The sequence below is a fragment of the Loxodonta africana genome, chromosome 7 (assembly GCF_030014295.1).
Source record: "Loxodonta africana isolate mLoxAfr1 chromosome 7, mLoxAfr1.hap2, whole genome shotgun sequence".
In the NCBI taxonomy this organism is placed as follows: domain Eukaryota; kingdom Metazoa; phylum Chordata; class Mammalia; order Proboscidea; family Elephantidae; genus Loxodonta; species Loxodonta africana.
In genome coordinates, this window is record NC_087348.1 from 39,341,562 (window position 1) to 39,359,292 (window position 17,731).

Consider the following 17,731-nt stretch of genomic DNA (forward strand, 5'->3'; position numbering starts at 1 on the left):
TTGGTTAGGCCATGATTCCCAGTATTCTGTGGTTGTCCTCCATTTTGTGATTGTAATTTATGTTAAGGGAATTACTGTGGGATTGTAATACCACTCTCACTCAGGTCACCTCCCTGATCCAAGGTAAAGGGAGTAAGAGTTGGGGACCTCATATCACCAAGAAAGCAGCACTGGGAGCAGAGTGCGTCCTTTGTACCCAGGGCCCCTGCGCCTGAGAAACTCCTCAACTAGGGGAAAATTTAAGACAAGGACCTTCCTCCAGAGCTGAAAGAGAGACAAAGAAAGCCTTTCCCTGGAGCAGATGCCCTGAATTTGGACTTGTAACCTACTAGACTGAGAAAATAAATTTTTCTTTATTAAAGCCATCCTCTTGTGGTATTTCTGTCATGGTGGCACTAGATGACTAACATACCCATATATCCAACTATTGACTTAACAACCCCACTTGGACATCCTGGAGGAACCCCAAGTTTAAAAGATCCTCACACCCAAAATGGCTCCTTCTCAAAGATTTCCTGTTTTAGGTAACGGCACTATTGACCCAGATTCTCAAGCCAGAAACTTGCAAGCCATCATGAGTTCTCCCTTCTTCACCCCACTTGCAATTTCTCACAAAGTCCTGCTTCTTTTACTTCTAAATATTTCTGGATTCCTTCTCTTTTTCCTACCCCACTGGCCAGACCAAGACACCATCATTTCTCCTGTGTTAACTCCCTCACCCATTTTATACTCTTACTACACCCTGCCCTTCCCTTCCCAAAACGCTTATGTACAGGTAACTATTTTGCTCAGTGTTGCCTTTCCTGCTAGAACATTATACTATATAAAAGTAGGTACTTTCTTATTCATCACTGTATTGCCAGCGAGGGAGGGTAGAGGAAGAGATGGGGGTGGGGTACAAGCTGTTAACTCACAGCTAGCAAATTACAGAGGATCTGGATTATGAAAACAATGGTTCCATTAGCATAGGGAGCCTGGGAAAATATCAGTCCATATGTCTAAATATCAGATTTTATGTATTGAAGAAAGTCCTAGGATTCTACAAGTAAGGAAAAACTGCTTGGGGACCATGTGCCCTGTATCTCATCCTTAACAGATCTATTGTGTCCAAACTCATAGTGAAGCCTTTCCATATACGGGATCAGGGAAGAACAGTTGAAGACTGCCTTTTATAAACCTCCAACCTAATGTCCCACATTGTCCTTCTCCAAAGTTAGAGCCCTAGGGTGTCTATAGTTTCAAGGTTACATAGTAAAAAACTGCTAAGATTTATCCAAACATAAGAAAAATCAGGATGAATTAAACTACTTCTGACAGAAATTTACTCTCTAAGAACACAAATTCAAAACAAGTGCTAAGACTTTCTCCCAATCTCTTCTCATTAGGGGACCTTGGTCCACCTTCCTGCCTAAGCCAGTCCATTACTAGTTTGAAAGGGGTTTAGGATGGACCTTGGCAGGGTCTGTACTAACTAGTTAGTTATGGCTGCTACTGATTTTGAAGTTAAAACAGAGTCAAGAGTTGTACAGATGTTAACGGTGCTTTAAATATTCCAGATCTAGACTAAATAACAGAAACTCAGTGAAAGCTTCCCAGGCAATAAATGCATTTAGAGACTATACAGACACAAAGGCAACAACTAGACCTGTGTTTTCCCTTCATCTTCTGCCTGTTGGTTCTCCTAAAAAGTGAGCAGTGGTGTAGTTAGGTGGGGTATGATGGTAAGTGATCTGGACCAGGCAAGAAATGAGAAAAAGACGGCACATCAAAGCCAGGGTTACCCCAAGGTCTCACGGTACTGTGCAGGGCTATCATTGTTTAACTGTTCTTTATTTCTTTTTAATTGCCTTGTCTAGATAGTATATAAAAGATCATTCCTTTACAGGAAGCGAAAGACAGGTGCAGCCTTGACTAAAGGCATGTTAGAAAACATTTTTTTTTTTTTAAATCCTATTTCCTCTTCATTTATCCTCCTTTTGTAGCTGAATAAAGAAAACAATGGCAACTACCAGGTCCATGCTATTTCAGGTAGTGGGATAAAGAGATTTATCAAGAAAGAGATTTTTTTGGAACTAGATACTCTGTTTCTTTCTAGCAATAGCTCTAGAAGAATGGTGGGTAACTTTTCAAAACCCAATTTTTCCCTTAAAAATCTTCTGGTGAATCTTTTCCATAAGAAGGTCCGACATCTCGGCAAAAGCACCTGTACTTGGTAATAAGAGCGAGAAGCGAAGATGTAGCACAAGGGACTAGTAGATTTAAAAAAAAAGAAATAAAGGTTTAAATTTCAGTTGGGCCACTTTCTCTTTGTGTGACCTTTAGCACATCACATCATGTCTCAAAGCCACACGTTTTCAACTAGGGTGCTATGTCCCCTAAGGGGGTAAAAATTGGTTCTCATGGGGGAAGGGGTCAAAAATAATCATATTCTTTTTATGTATAAAGCATAGATATACTTTGTCATGGATTGAATTATGTCCCTCCAAAAATGTGTGTATCAACTTGGGCCATGATTCCCAGTACTCTGTGGTTGTCCTCCATTCTGTGATTATAATTTTATATTAAGGGGATTAGGGTGTGATTGTAACACCACCCTTACTCAGGTCACCTCTCTGATCCAACATAAAGGGAGTTTCCCTGGAATGTGGCCTGTGCCACATAGGCAAGCAGAGAGTTGGGGACCTCGTACCACCAAGAAAGCAGTGCCGGGGGCAGAGTGCATCCTTTGGACCTAAGGTCCCTATGCCTAAGAAGCTCCTTGACCATGGGAAGATTGAGGACAAGGACCTTCCTCCAGAGTTGACAGAGAGACAAAGAAAGCCTTGCCCTGGAGCTGACACCCTGAATTTGGACTTGTAACCTACTAGACTGTGAGAGAATAAATTTGTCTTTGTTAAAGCCATCCTATTGTGGTATTTCTGTTACAGCAGCACTAGATGACTAAGACATACATGCAGTACATAACAGATATTACGGTATATGTGTTAATACTAAAATTTCATGATGGGGTTCTCTTCCTCAGCGCTGCCTAAGGAGATGGCAGCCATCTCCTTCCAGCATCATGGCCCCTGGTGAAGCCCAAGTATGTCAAAAAGAGGACCAAGAAGTTCATCCAGCACCAATCAGACCGTTATGTCAAAATTAAACGTGACTGGCTCAAGCCCACAGGCACTGACAACAGGGTGTGGAGAAGATTTAAGGGCCAGATCTTTATGTCCAACATGGGTCATAGGAGCAACAAGAAAGCAAAGCACATGTTGCCCAATGGCTTCTTCAAGTTGCTGGTCCACAACATCAAGGAGCTGGAAGTACTGCTAATGTGCAAAAATCTTACTGTGCTGAGATTACTCACAACGTTTCCTCCTAGAATCAAAAAGTCATCGTGGAGAGAGCAGCCCAGCTGGCCGTCAGAGTCACCAATCCCAATGCCAGACTGCGCAGCGAAGAAAATGAATATACAGCTCATTTGAAAGGATTTTTTCTGTGTGCTAAGCAAAACCATAAAAATTAAAAAAAAAAAAATTCACGATGGGGTGGAGGGAAGGATAAGAAAAATATTGCTCTCCTCAGGGAGGCAAAAATAAAAAGCTGAGAAACACAATCTAAGCCTTCATTTCTTCAATGGTAAAATGGGTTGGCATTACTCACCTTAAAGGGTTATTATGATTTGGTTATATCTAAATATATGCAGAAAGAATGAGCGACTAGAAATAAAGCAGGCAGGAAAAAATAATCCAAATTGTAGAATAGTCAAGAATGTATAGTTAAAAACACGAAGATTCACATGTCCATATTTTAATATCGTTCAATGATCAATTGTATTAGCAAGGCAATTTTCTTTTCACTAGTCATTTTACCAACTGAATACCTAATATCCAAAACAGAAATGTAAAGTCGTAGAAAAGCCAAATATTAAATGCAAAAAGAATCTATAGATATGACAAAGATACAAACCTAAAACACCAATATTAAGACCTGCCAAGCCTGTTTCAATTCTATCATAAATATCTTCTGATCCAAAGTCAACAGCAATGGTCCTTGTTTCCACGTTGAATTTTTCTCCTACGAGGTAAAAACACACACACACACAAATTAATACACGGCAGTTAAAATTTGAGCATTTGATCATACTACCCTTCCAAATGCTTCTCTTTGTCCCAATTTCATATGAAATTTAGTCCAGGATAATTTTAAGCAATCATATGACCACTTAAGAGATGATACAGAGTCAACACAATAGTTGGGCAATAGAAACTCCAATAGTATCACAGCTGGTTGAGTGTTCCATAATCATGTCTCCCCGTATAAATCATTAATGAGAACTAATTTTTATACCCTTAGATACAAATAATAAAACATGATTCATATCATAGTGTTATCATACTGCTATATACTCCTAAATACCTCTGGCTTTATTATTTAACTCCAAATCGATGTTCAATAATTTTAGGAAGAAGCCTTTATGTTATAAAATATTTTGAAGTATGATATATTGAAACAAAAAGTCCATCTTATGAATGTGGAAATAAAATGAATATAATCTTACTGAAATTTAACTTGGTTAATAGTTAACAATCCTGTACAAATTGACACAAAAAGCATAGTAGTAAAGCTACAAAGTGACATAAGGAAGACAGACCTCAGTGTTCTACTTTGCACAGAACTACTAAAGGTCCCAGTGGAGCTGATGAAGGTAATAGCTAAAGAAATGAGATCCTGGAGAAACAAAACTCATCTGAGGTAATGCATGCTTACTTCAGCTTTCACTAGCTCCCTTTAAGGAGACATCATGGACTTTGAGATTGGATGATGTGAGTCCAATTTCATTTCCACACTTATTTGCTAAATGACTCTGAGCAAGTCACATACCCTCTCTGAGCCTCAGCATTGTCTTATGAAGATGAAGGTAATACTGCCCAACTCATGATGTGAGCCCCAAGAGACAGCTACCGGTACATGGGAGGCAATGCTTAAGTGTTGGCATCCCCTTTCCCTCCCCAACTGTCCCCAGTCTCACTTCACTTAGTGAAGTCTAATAGGCTAGCGATGTTTATTATTTGGAACGTGTTGAGAATTCAAAAGAATTAATTTTAAAAAATCCAGCTCCCAAAGATAATTTTTTCTTCAGTCCAAGACAATGTTGGCTCGTCACAGATGATGCAAGATTAATCCATATAGGAAATATCCATGCCTGACCTAAAAGGATTTATGCCTAAAACTAAAGAGCTGGTTCACAAGAGATTTGATTCTTAGTGAGACTCAATGAAAAGAATTAACCCAAGAAAAAACGCCATGAAAAAATTGGAGAGGAAAATAACTGACCTAGAAAACACCTTATCTGGTATTTAAGATATATTTAGTGCTCCAATATAAATGAACTATATATGTGTTTATGTAATAGTGAGCCAGATACAGGACTGTCATTTTACAATAGCTGTTTCAACATGTCTTACTATAAATGGTTCACAGAGTTTACTTACCACCAGTAAGAACACTGCCCTTATTGCACCTTCACATTCACAAGAAAAAAAAAAAGCTAAAGTATACCTTTTATTAAATGTAAAACTTTATTCAGGAATAAAATAAGATAAATTTACCTATTTATTTTGAGAAAAGCATTTTTCTATACTAGCACAATGTATTGACATTTAGGAAATTTTCTTTAGTAATAAATGCCACCTCACAACTCCCAAAGCAAATATACTCTTTTCATATCTTACAGGATTTGGTGAATGTATTTAAATTGTAGAGTCCTGTATAGCTATGCTGCTAAAAATAAAAAAATCAACAATATTTTTGAAAAGAATGTTACATACGGCAGTCCCTGGGTTATGAACACTCGACTTACAGACAACTCATAATTGCCCTTCATGTTATGTAAGTTTGCCCTCACTTTAAAACAGTTCAACCAACCCCTCCTCACAACAAATTCCTCATCACAATCTCCTTCACTTACTGCTGCTGCAGCTTTTAAATCACTGAAGAGGGTCCCAGCCATTCCTTGCACTAAGGTAAGGCTAAATAAGAACAGTATGCACCTGTTCTGACTTACCTACAAATTCAACTTAAAGACACACTTAGACTTGGGGACTGCCTGTAATTATGAACCCCACAAGTAAGCTCTTTCTTTGTATTCACATTGGGATATGCAAAATGGCTTCTGATGCAAGTTTTTCGAGATAATTAACATTTCCCAACTTATACCTAGATTGCTCTGAATCATGTTCAAGTTTGATTCATACAGCTTCTTTTCTCTTAATTTTTTTCATCAGTGCCTCTACTTTGGGTTATTCTCTTCTAACATCAGTCAGATCATGTCACCCCTTTCCTCAAGATTTCCACCTCACTCAGAATTTGAGCCAAGATCTTTGGCATAGCCTACTGCCTCTCATTAACAACTTGCAATATGTAGATCACACAACCTCCCTTGCTGAAAGTGAGGAGGACTTGAAGCACTTACTGGCGAAGATCAAAAACCACAGCTTTCAGTATAGATTATACCTCAACATAAAGAAAACAAAAATCCTCACAACTGGACAAATAAACACCATTGTGATAACCAGAGAAAATATTGAGGTTGTAAAGGATTTCATTTTACTTGAATTCACAATCCACGCCCATGGAAGCAGCAGTCCAGAAACCGAATGATGCATTACTTTGGGCAAATCTGCTGCAGAAGATCTCTTTAAAGTGTTAAAAGGCAAAGATGATACTTTGAGGACTAAGGTGCACCTGACCAAAGCCACGGTATTCAATCACCTCATTCTGCATGTGAAAGCTGGACAATGAATAAGGAAGACCAAAGAAGAATCCATGCTTTTGAATTTATGGTACTGGTGAAGAATACTGAATATATATGAACTGCCAAAAGAATGAACAAATCTGTCTTGGAAGAAGTACAGTCAGAATGGTCATTAGAAGTGAGGATGGCAAGATCTTGTCTCACATACTTTGGACATTTTACAGGAGGGACTAGTCCCTGGAGAAGGGCATCATGCTTGGTAAAGTAAGTCAGTGAAAAAAAGGAAGACCCTCAATGAGATGGTTGACACAGTAGCTGCAACAGTGGGCTCAAGATTAACAATGATCATGAGGATGGCGCAGGACCAGGCAGTGTTTTGTTCTGTTGTAAATTAGGTTGCTATGAGTCAGAACTGACGTGATAGCACCTTATGAGAACAATAACATAATAGATTTTAATATGTCTAGTAGTGCAAGGCCCATTTATTATTATTCTTTTTCAAAAGTTTATTGGGTGTCCTCACCTGTCTAGTCTCAATTTTCATTGGGACTACATTAAATATTTCCATTAAATTTAATGGAGAATGACGATATAGCATTCCCCCTAGGCTCTCCACCTATTCAAGTGCTTGCTTTTATTTAATGTCTCACGGTAAAAAAATTGTGCTTGTAAATTCTTTAAAAAATTAAAGAGTTAAAGAATGCCACTGTTAGAACACTATACACCATTATGCAAAGATGCTCAGTAAGGCTGATGATTCCAGTTAACTTAAATCATTACCAAAAAAAACCAAAAACGAAACCCATTGCCATTGAGTCGATTCCAACTCATAGTGACCCTATATGACAGAGTAGAACTGCCCCATAGAGTTTCCAAGTAGCACCTGGTAGATTTGAACTGCCAACCTCTTGGTTAGCAGCCATAGCTCTTAACCACTACCCCACCAGAGTTTCCACTTAAATCGTTAGGTATTTGAAATCAGGCTGAATACTGCCATTTACAGTTGTGGCCAAACATAATCATGCCCCCTCTTTTTACAAAGTGAAATGATTTTGAGATGGTTTTGGCCCACTCTCTCTCAGCGTAGTGGCTGGGACCAAAAAAGAAGCAGCAGAAAACTCTGATGATCGGTATGAATTTCTCCAGTCAACGCACCAGAAACGGACGCAGAAAATTAGCACTGGCTTAATTAAAAAGTGAGAAGTGAAGCAAAGAAAAGGCTGGGCTGATACTATCCACTGCCTTTTTATCCACCGCTCCACTGAAAAACACTTAACTACAATTGCGGAATAACTGAAAGCAGATATTATGTATAACAATAGAGCTTCATAATAATTAGTGGCCTTGCTGGCCTTGAGTCATTCCATCACCTCCAAGTATGGGTGTCCCACTCTTATAGTAACATTGCTATTTTTTACTCAGAGTATCCTGAATTAGTTCAAGGTAAAATCTGGAACTTACAGAGAAGGAACTGCACCCATAAGTAGTCTCAAGATGTTGTTAAAGCACCTCTCAAGAGTAAAACTGACACATTTTCAGGTTCAAACCTAGAAAGGTCTTAAGCATAATCGGAATAGCCTTTTGTTTAGCATACCTTTCATTTTGGTCATCATTATTTTCATTTTGCTCGATAAACTGACATCTCTTTTGAAATGTAACAGTCTTTCTCCAAGAATAATTTTGTTGTTGTTCTTAGGTGCTATCGAGTTGGTTCCAGCTCATACAGATTCTAGGTCCAACAGAATGAAACACTGCCTGGTCCTGTGCCATCCTAACAATTCTTGCTACGCTTGAGTCCACTGTTACAGCCACTGTGTCAATCCATCTTGTTGAGGGTCTCCCTCTTTTTCCCTGACCCTATACGTTACCAAGCATGATTGGTCCCTCCTGATAACAAGTCCAAAGCAGATGAGGCGAAGTCTCACCATTCTAGCTTCCAAGGAGCATTCTGGCTGTACTTCCTCCAAGACAGATTTGTTCCTTCTTCTGGCCGTCCACGGTAAATTCAATATTCTTTCCCAATACCATAATTCAAAGGCATCAATTCTGCTTTGGTCTTCCTTATTCATTGTCCAGCTTTTGCATACATAAGGCAAACGAAAACACCACGGCTTGGGGCAGGAGCACCTTAGTCGTCAAAGTGACATTTTTGCTTTTCAACACTTGAAAGAGATCTTTTGCAGCAGATTTGTCCAATGCAATGCGTCTTTTGATTTCTTGACTGCTGTTTCCATGAGTGTTGATTGTGGATCCAAATAAATGAAATTCTTGACCACTTCAATCTTTTCTCCATTTAAAATGATGTTGCTTATTAGTCCAGTTGTGAGGATTTTTGTTTTATGTTGAGGTGTAACCCATACTGGAGGCTGTGGTCTCTGACCTTCATCATTAAGTGTGTCAAGTCCTCTTTGCTTTCAGTAAGCAATATTATGTTATCTGCACATCACAGGTTGTTGACGAGTCTTCCTCCAATCCTGATGCTATATTCTTCCTCATATAGTTCAGATTCTCAGATTATTTGCTCAGCATACAAACTGAGTAAGTATGAAAGAATACAACTGAGACACAAACCTTCCCTGATTTTAAACCACACAGTATCCCCTTGTTCTATTCAAATGACTGCCTCTTAAGTCTATGTACAGGTTCCTTGTGAGCACAATTAAGCGGTCTGGAATGCCCATTCTTCACATGGTTATCCATAATTTGTTATTGTGATGGTTAAGATTGTGTGTCAACTTGGCTGGGCCATGATTCTCAGTGTTTATACGTGATCGCTCCTGTGATTGAATCTGCCATGAGTAGCCAATCAGTTGAAGGGGAGTGGCCTGTGTGCAAATATTAAGCAAATGTTCTGGCTTTTTTGTTCACTCTGGATCCTGCGCTGCCCCCAGTTCGCCTGACCTCCGGCTCTTGGGACTTGAACTATCAGCTTATATGCAGATCTTGGGATTCGGATCCTGCAGTTGCCTCCTGTTCATCTGACCTCCAGCTCTTGGGACTTGAGCTATCAACTTATCCGCAGATCTTGAAATTCGTAGATCTTTACAGCCTGAGAGTGGGAGCCCTGCTCTCGGACTTGCCAATCTTGAGCTTGCCAGCCCCTGCAGCTACATGAATTGAGAGAAGCCTCTGTCCTGATACATGGACTTAGGATGTTTCAGCCTCTACAATCATGTGAGCCATTTCCTTGATATAAATCTCTCTCTATATACTTTTATATGCTTTACTGGTTTTGCTTCTCTAGAGAACCCAGCCGAGGAGAGTTATGATTCACAGTCAGGTGCCTTTGCATAGTCAATAAAACACAGGTAAGTATCTTTCTGATACTCTGCTTTCAGCCAAGATCCATCTGACATCAGCAAAGGTATCTCTTGTTCCACGTCCTCTTCTGAATCCAGCTTGAATTTCTGGCAGTTCATTATCAAAAGAGACTCTGAAACTTGCTCTTCAATGTAGAGTAGCTAAAGTGAATGGAAGAAATGCTCAAGTAAAGGAACTGAACTGAGGATTTCAAAGGGTGGCTCAAGAAGACAAAGTATTATAATGAAAGGTGCAAAGACCTGGAGTTAGAAAACCCAAAAAGAACACACTCAGCATTTCTCAAGCTGAAAAGAAAGGAAGAAAAAATTCAAGCCTCGAGTTGCAATATTGAAAGAGGCCATCGGCAAAATATTGAATGATGAAGGAAGCATCAAAAGAATATGGAAGAGCATGGAAAAAGTTGTATAAAAATTCTTAAAGGCGAACCTAGTTTGCATGTAAACTTTCACCTAAAACACGATAAAATATTTTAAAAAAGAAGAAGATGGAAGGAAGAGACAGTCATTGTACCAAAAAGAATTGGTCACTGTCCAGCCATTTCAGGAAGCAACATATGATCAAGAACCGCTGGCACTGAAGGAAGAAGTCCTAACTGCACTGAAGGCATTGGCAAAAAACGAGGCTCCAGAACTGATGGAATACCAATTGAGATGTTTCAACAAACCAATGCAGCGCTTGAAGCGGTCATTCATCTATGCCAAAAAAATTGGAAAACAGACTGGAAGAGATCCATATGTGTGCCCATTCCAAAGAAATGTGATCCAACAGGATGCAGAAGTTATTGAACAATATCATTAATATCTCATGCAAGTAAAATTTTGCTGAAGATAATTCAAAGAATAATTTTAGAGGTCCTGAAAAGATTTTCCTCATTTTTTTTTTCCTCTGGATGGCTGGAGATATTAGGTCTGAGAAGGCTAGTCTACATAAATTTCTGTGTTATTTATAATTTTTCCATTAATAAATACCCAAAAGAATATATTGATTCTCCTTTGTTGCTACATCTGCTCTACATAAACCATCTGCTTTTTCCCCCTAGGTTTTAGGTGCTGTCCATTATGAAATGCCTATTGCATTCATCCATCCTTATCTTTCCCATATTCTAGAATCCCACTCACCCTTTAAGAATGAAATCGTGTCACTGCTTCTGTGGACACACTGCCCATGATTTCCATCTCCTCCATATTGAAGCTATTTACTCTCACAGCTGTGCTCCTAGGGACCTTCCATATACCCCTATTAAGCATCTACCATAACATTTTATGCAAAGAGTCTCTATTTCCTAATAAACAGGGATCATTTCTTTGTCATCTTTGTATTCCCAGCACCTAGCACAATGCCTGGCACATGCAGATGACACTCAAATGGCTTATGAATGAGTAAATACATTTAGGTCAATACAGCTGATTTATTAAAATCAATTTCTCAATATTTCTTGAATTATTCCATATAGATAAAACTATATGCTGGTAAGAGATGCCTACATAAAACAGAAAAGCAACGTACCTGGTGAGGAGGAGTCCCTGGGTGATGCAAACGGTTAATGTGTTTGGCTACTAACAGAAAAGTCGGAGATTCGAGTGCATACAGAGACACTTTGCAAGATGGGCCTGGAAATCTCCTTCCAAAAGATCAACCATTGAAAATTCTATGGAGCACAGTTCTACTCTGACACACATGCGGTTGCCATGAGTTGGAACTGAGTAGACAGCAACTCATTTTTGTTGTTGTTTGTTTGTTTAATTAGGTATTTTAAGGCATAAGATAAATTGAGACAACTCACTTTTTCCATCTACCTTGCATGGGTTGGACTGTCATTCTTGTAGAAACTCAGAAGTTTTAGAGTTGTACAAAACCTTAGAAACTATCTAGCCTTATGAGTAAAGTACTCCAGAAGCTTAACCGAGGGACAAAGATATGAAGGTTGAGGATATCTTAGTCATAGACCACTCTCCCTATTTGCAGTCCTGAAAAAAATAATCAGGAAAGGAGGGGGAGACACTCAGAGAAATAGTACTAAATTTACTGCTTACCAATTTTAGCTTCTGAAGTCTAACTCTACAAGATTCACTTTACAACTATAAAAAATATATTGCATTCTTTTTTTAAAACTATTTTCACATAATTATCATAAAGTGTTTAGAGATGTAAAAGATGCACAGTGAATCTTTCATACTTTCTCTAATTTTAAGGGGAAAATAAAAAGTGCCCAACCAAATAATTTTCTCTACCTAATTTCTCTGTTTTTCCTCTCTGTGTTTTTCCCAGGCTTTTAATTTCCCTTTTTTTCCTCTCTGTGTTTTTCCCAGGCTTTACCATCTCCCTGCCCCTTGGAATGAGACATCTCGTACCCCCACAAAGAAGTACTCCCTTATGTAGCTCTGGAGAAAAGGTGACTGTGCCCTAGAAGGGAATAATTGATCAGGCTCCATTTTTTAAGGCCCATTTAATTATAATTATCAGAGATGCTACACAAATAATGGTCCAATTTCTTGACATTGCCCTTGAAAAATATTCATGATAATTTTAATCTCATATGAAGAGACCCACTTTCAGTCAAAACAAAAAATTCATCACAGCTCATCAGGATTCAATCGCGAATAAAAAAAAAATTTTTTTTTTTAATTTAAGCCAAGGTTATTATATTTTATTCATTACAGCCTATTTAAGTAGAACAACCATCTGTAATAAATAAAAACCTTATACAATGTGAATCTGGTCTATTGATAAGACATGAATAGGTTCCATTCTTTTGAAAGCCCTGCATTCTACACTTGGTTCAGTATTGTAGACCCTTACAAGCCAACATTGAAGAAATTTTAAGATACGGGTGTTTATTTTCTACACTTGAAAAACAAAAAGCCTGCCAATGGAAGCACGTGTATTTCATTTTTCGATGGGAGAAAAATGTAAAAAATAATCCTAACATTGCTATACTTAAGAACCATGGTGATGTTGCTAATAATACGCTAATATGTTGCTAATAATATGGAACAACAGTCCCTTGGAAAGAGCACAGGATGCAGTTAGAAGCCCTGGACTTGAGGACCAGCTCAGTCACTTGTTGACCAAGGGCCCTTTACTCAAGTCTTTTAAACTGGGATTCTATTTCTTAGCCTCTAAACTAGAGGAAATAAGATCCACCCCACAGCGTTATTGTTTGGATTACATGTGATAGCACATGAAAATGTATTTTATGGAAGTATAAAATCTTATGCAAGTATTTTCTTTTCTTCTATCTGCCAATATGTACAAAACGGATTACATGACATTTAGTTATTTTTTCCTTAACAGCAAAGGCAGCTGTAGATTATCAACTGTGTCATTATTTAACTCTACCCCTTTGCAACTACAGCATATTCTTTTTTAAACTGACCAACCACATCCAACACTACTTAACAAAGTGATTTATTTATCATCCATGGAATCAACAGTCATGATCTAGTTTTTAGTCATGTGCTTACTGACAATGTATTTCTTTGATTCAATTTGTTTGTGATTAGCCATTGAACTACTATATTTTAGCTTTTCCAAGATACACTTTTTTATTGTGCTTTAAGTGAAAGTTTACAAATCAAGTCAGTGTCTCATACAAAAATTTATATACGTCTTGCTATATACTAATTGCTCTCCCCCTAATAAGACAGCGCACACCTTCCCTCCACTCTCTCTTTTTGTGTCCATTCCACCACCTTCTAACCCCCTCTGCCCTCTCATCTCCCCTCCAGATAGGAGATGCCAACATAGTCGCAAGTGTCCACCTGATCCAAGAAGCTCATTCTTCACCAGCATCAAAAAACATCCCATTGTCCAGTCCAACCCCTGCCTGAAGAGTTGGCTTTGGGAATGGTTCCCGTCTTGGACTAAGAGAAGGTCTGGGGGCCATGACCACTGGGGTGCTTCTAGTCTCAGTCAGACCATTAAGTCTGGTCTTTTTATGAGAATTTGGGGTCTGCATCCCACTGCTCTCCTGCTCCCTCAGGGGTTCTCTGTTGTGTTCCCTGTCAGGGCAGTCATCGGTTGTAGCCAGGCACCATCTAGTTCTTCTGGTCTCAGGATGATGTAGTCTCTGGCTTATGTGGGCCTTTCTGTCTCTTGGGCTCATAATTACCCTATGTCCTTGGTGTTCTTCATTCACCATTGCTCCAGGTGGGTTGAGACCAATTGATGCATCTTAGATGGCTGCTTGCTAGCGTTTAAGACCCCAGACGCCACTCTTCAAAGTGGGATACAGAATGTTTTCTTAACAGATTTTATTATGCCAATTGACTTAGATGTCCCCTGAAACCATGGTCCCCAAACCTCCACCCCTGCTACGCTGGCCTTCGAAGCATTCAGTTTATTCAGGAAACTTCTTTGCTTTTGGTTTAGTCCAGTTGTGCTGACCTCCCCCGTATTGTGCGTTGTCTTTCCCTTCACCTAAAGTAGTTCTTATCTACTATCTAATTAGTGAATCCCCTCTCCCACCCTCCCTCCCTCCCCTCCTCGTAACCACAAAAGAGTGTTTTCTTCTCAGTTTAAACTATTTCTCAACTTCTTATAATAGTGTTCTTATACAATATTTGTCCTTTTGCAACTGACTAATTTCACTCAGCATAATGTCTTCCAGATTCCTCCATGTTATAAAATGTTTCACAGTTCCTCACTGTTCTTTATCGGTGGATAGTATTCCACTATGTGAATATTGGGCTTCCCCTGACTGACAAAGCCACAGGGCTGGTAAATTCAAAATCAGCAGGTCAGAGAGTAGGGCTCTTGATCACAAGCTGTGAAGACTGACCAATCCCAAGGTCACCAGGCAAGACCACAGGTAAGATGCTAGCTCAAGTCCCAAGAACCAGAGGTCAGAAAAAGAGGCGCCAGTTGGAGGATTCAGAACAAGCAAAAGCCCACAAGCCTTGCTAGAACGTCCATTTATATTCGATGCAGGCCACACGCCCAAGGAAACTCCCTTTCAACTGAATGGCTACTCACCGCAGATCCCATCATGGAAGTGGTCACATTATACCAAAATTTCATCATGGAGGTGATCACAAAATCATACGACTGCCAAACCACTGAGAATCATGGCCCAGCCAAGTTGACACACAGCCTTAATGATCACACCACTGTTGCAGCCACTGTGCCAATCTATCTTGTTGAGGGTTTTCCTCTCTTTTGGTGATCCTCTACCAAGCATGATGTTGTTCTCCAGGGACTGGTCCCTCCCAAGGATATGTCCAAAGTATATGGGACAAAGTCTCGCCATCCTTGCCTCTAAGAAGCATTCTGGCTGTACTTCTTCCAAGATAGATTTGTGGGTTCTTTTGGCAGTCCATGATATATTCAATATAATAATTATTATAGTTATCAATTATTGAGCACCAACTATATACCAAGAACTCTACTAAATGACCCATTATGTCATTTAATCTGATTAAGAACTTACTGGAACACTGCTGAAACTTGCAAATGATTGATCTCATATAAATATTAGCGTCCAATATTTAAGAGGCCATAACTTGTTTATTATAATTTTGAAGTAATCTTAAACAAACTTACAAATAAGGTAAAAGTTACTTTTTCCCCTGAGCTATTTTAGATTAAGTTGCCAACATGATGCACATCACCCACAGATACTTCAATGTAGTGGTTCTCAAAGTGTGGTCTACAACACTCAATGGTTCTTGAGACACTTTCAAGGAGTCCCGGAAGTCAAAACTATTGTCATAATTATATTAAGACATTATTTGCCTTTTTTACTGTGTTGACATTTGTACTGATGACACAGAAGCAATGGTGGGTAAAAGTGCTGGAAGCTTAACACAATTCGAGGCAGTGGCACCTAACAGTATTGGAAGTCATTGTATCCTCCACATGCTTATAGTATTAAAAAAAAAAAAAAAAGTCAGTTTCATTTAAGCATGTCCCTTGACGAGGCAATAAAAATCATTAATTTTATTACCTCTCTACCCTTGAGTACACGTCTTTTTAATATTCTGTGTGACAAAATAAGAAGTATGTAGAAAGCACTTTTTCTGTGTACCTAAATATCATGGCTGTCTTGAGGAAAAACATTTGTGAAATTAAGTCCTGAGATGAGTTGGCCATTTCTTTCACGCAACACCGTTTAACTTGAAAAACAACTCACAGGTAAATTATGGTTACTCAGATGTGGGCATGGAGAAACAAATTCTCAAAAATGAATGAAGTCAGTCTGTCACGCCAAGGAAAACAAGCAACAGTATTTGCTGTCAATGGCAAAATTTGAGCTTTTAAGTGAAAATCAAAATTCGGAAAACTTGTATTGGCCACCAAGGACTTGACAGAAGACATTTTTCTGATGAGACTGTTGCTGATATTGACAACTGTGATTTGTAATGTATCAACATTCGCAAGATCTGCAAAACTCAGGAACCAGTATTTTCCAAATGACCAATATGCATAAAGTTCCGATCAACTCGAAGTACAAGTCAATTTTACTGTAAATGAGAATGAAAAATCCATTCTATGGTTTCCAATTCCATATTGCAACTAACCTTTAAGAAACTCCACTTAAGGAGTTTTGGTACAGTATCAAAGAAGAATATCCACAATTATCTCTACAGGCTATTAAAATATCCTTCTCTTTTCCAACTACATATCTGCGTAAGGTAAGATTTTCTTCTTGTACTTCAACAAAAATGATATCCTACCAGACTGAACGCATAAGCAGATACACAAATCCAACTGTCTTCTATTATACCAGATATTAAAGAGATTTGCAAAAATGTAAAACAATGCTATTTTACTATATTTTGTTTTGTTTGGGAATATATGGTTATTTTTCATAAAAATAACATTTTTATGTTAACATATAACAGATTTATTATTGTTATTTTTAAAGGAATTAGATTCTAAATTTCTCAGTTTGAATTTCTAACACAATAAACAGTGATAGCTATATTCCAAATAATCAAAAGCTTTTCAGGGTCTTCAATAGTTTTTAAGAGTGTAAAGGGGTCCGCTAAGAAGTTTGACAATACTGCTTTAGCGTGTGATTCTTACAAAGTCAGTCTCCAAAATAAAAATATAACCATTAAAATCAGAAAATTAACATTGATACATTACTACCATTTAGTCCTCAGATTCTCTTCAAATTTCACCAAGTGGCCCAACAATGTCTTCTATAACCAAAGTAACCAATTCAGAACCAACCCATTGCATTCAGTTGCCATGTCCTCTTAGCCTCTTCATTCTGGAACAGTTTTTCAGTCTCTTCTTGACTTTCATGACTTGGATACTTTGAAGGTCACAGGCCACTTATTTTGGAGGGTGTTCCTCCATTTGTGTTTGTTCATTGCTTCATGATTAGAGTCAAGTTAAGCATTTTTGGCAGGAATATCACAGAAGTGATGCTGTGTTTCTCACTATATCCTACCTGTGGATAGGATGGCACACAATTTTGATTTGTCCCCCAAAACAAAGTTACGTTTATTCCTTTTTTAATTAACAAATATTTTGGTACTTTGTGGGAAAGCACTCTGTGACTACATAAATATCCCCTTTCTCATCAAAATTTCATTTTATTCATTTAGCTGTATCAGTATCGGCTCATGGTTTCTATTTTACTCAACAGGTTATCACTTGTTTCTATTATTTTAATTTTAATGCTCAAATTGGCCCTGATTTGGTTAGTGGGAGTACCTT

General features: G+C 38.4%; 1 protein-coding gene and 1 pseudogene across 1 annotated transcript in view; one reads left to right on the plus strand and one right to left on the minus strand.

The window, feature by feature from the left end:
- Window positions 1-17,731, minus strand: part of HSD17B12 (hydroxysteroid 17-beta dehydrogenase 12) — a 191,922-nt gene that overhangs the window by 65,215 nt on the left and 108,976 nt on the right. The window contains exon 4 of the mRNA XM_003412269.4: window positions 3,955-4,062. Coding sequence (XP_003412317.1) covers window positions 3,955-4,062 — 108 coding nt within the window. The remainder of the gene's footprint in view (window positions 1-3,954; window positions 4,063-17,731) is intronic.
- On the plus strand, window positions 494-3,511 carry LOC111751235 (uncharacterized; annotated as a pseudogene).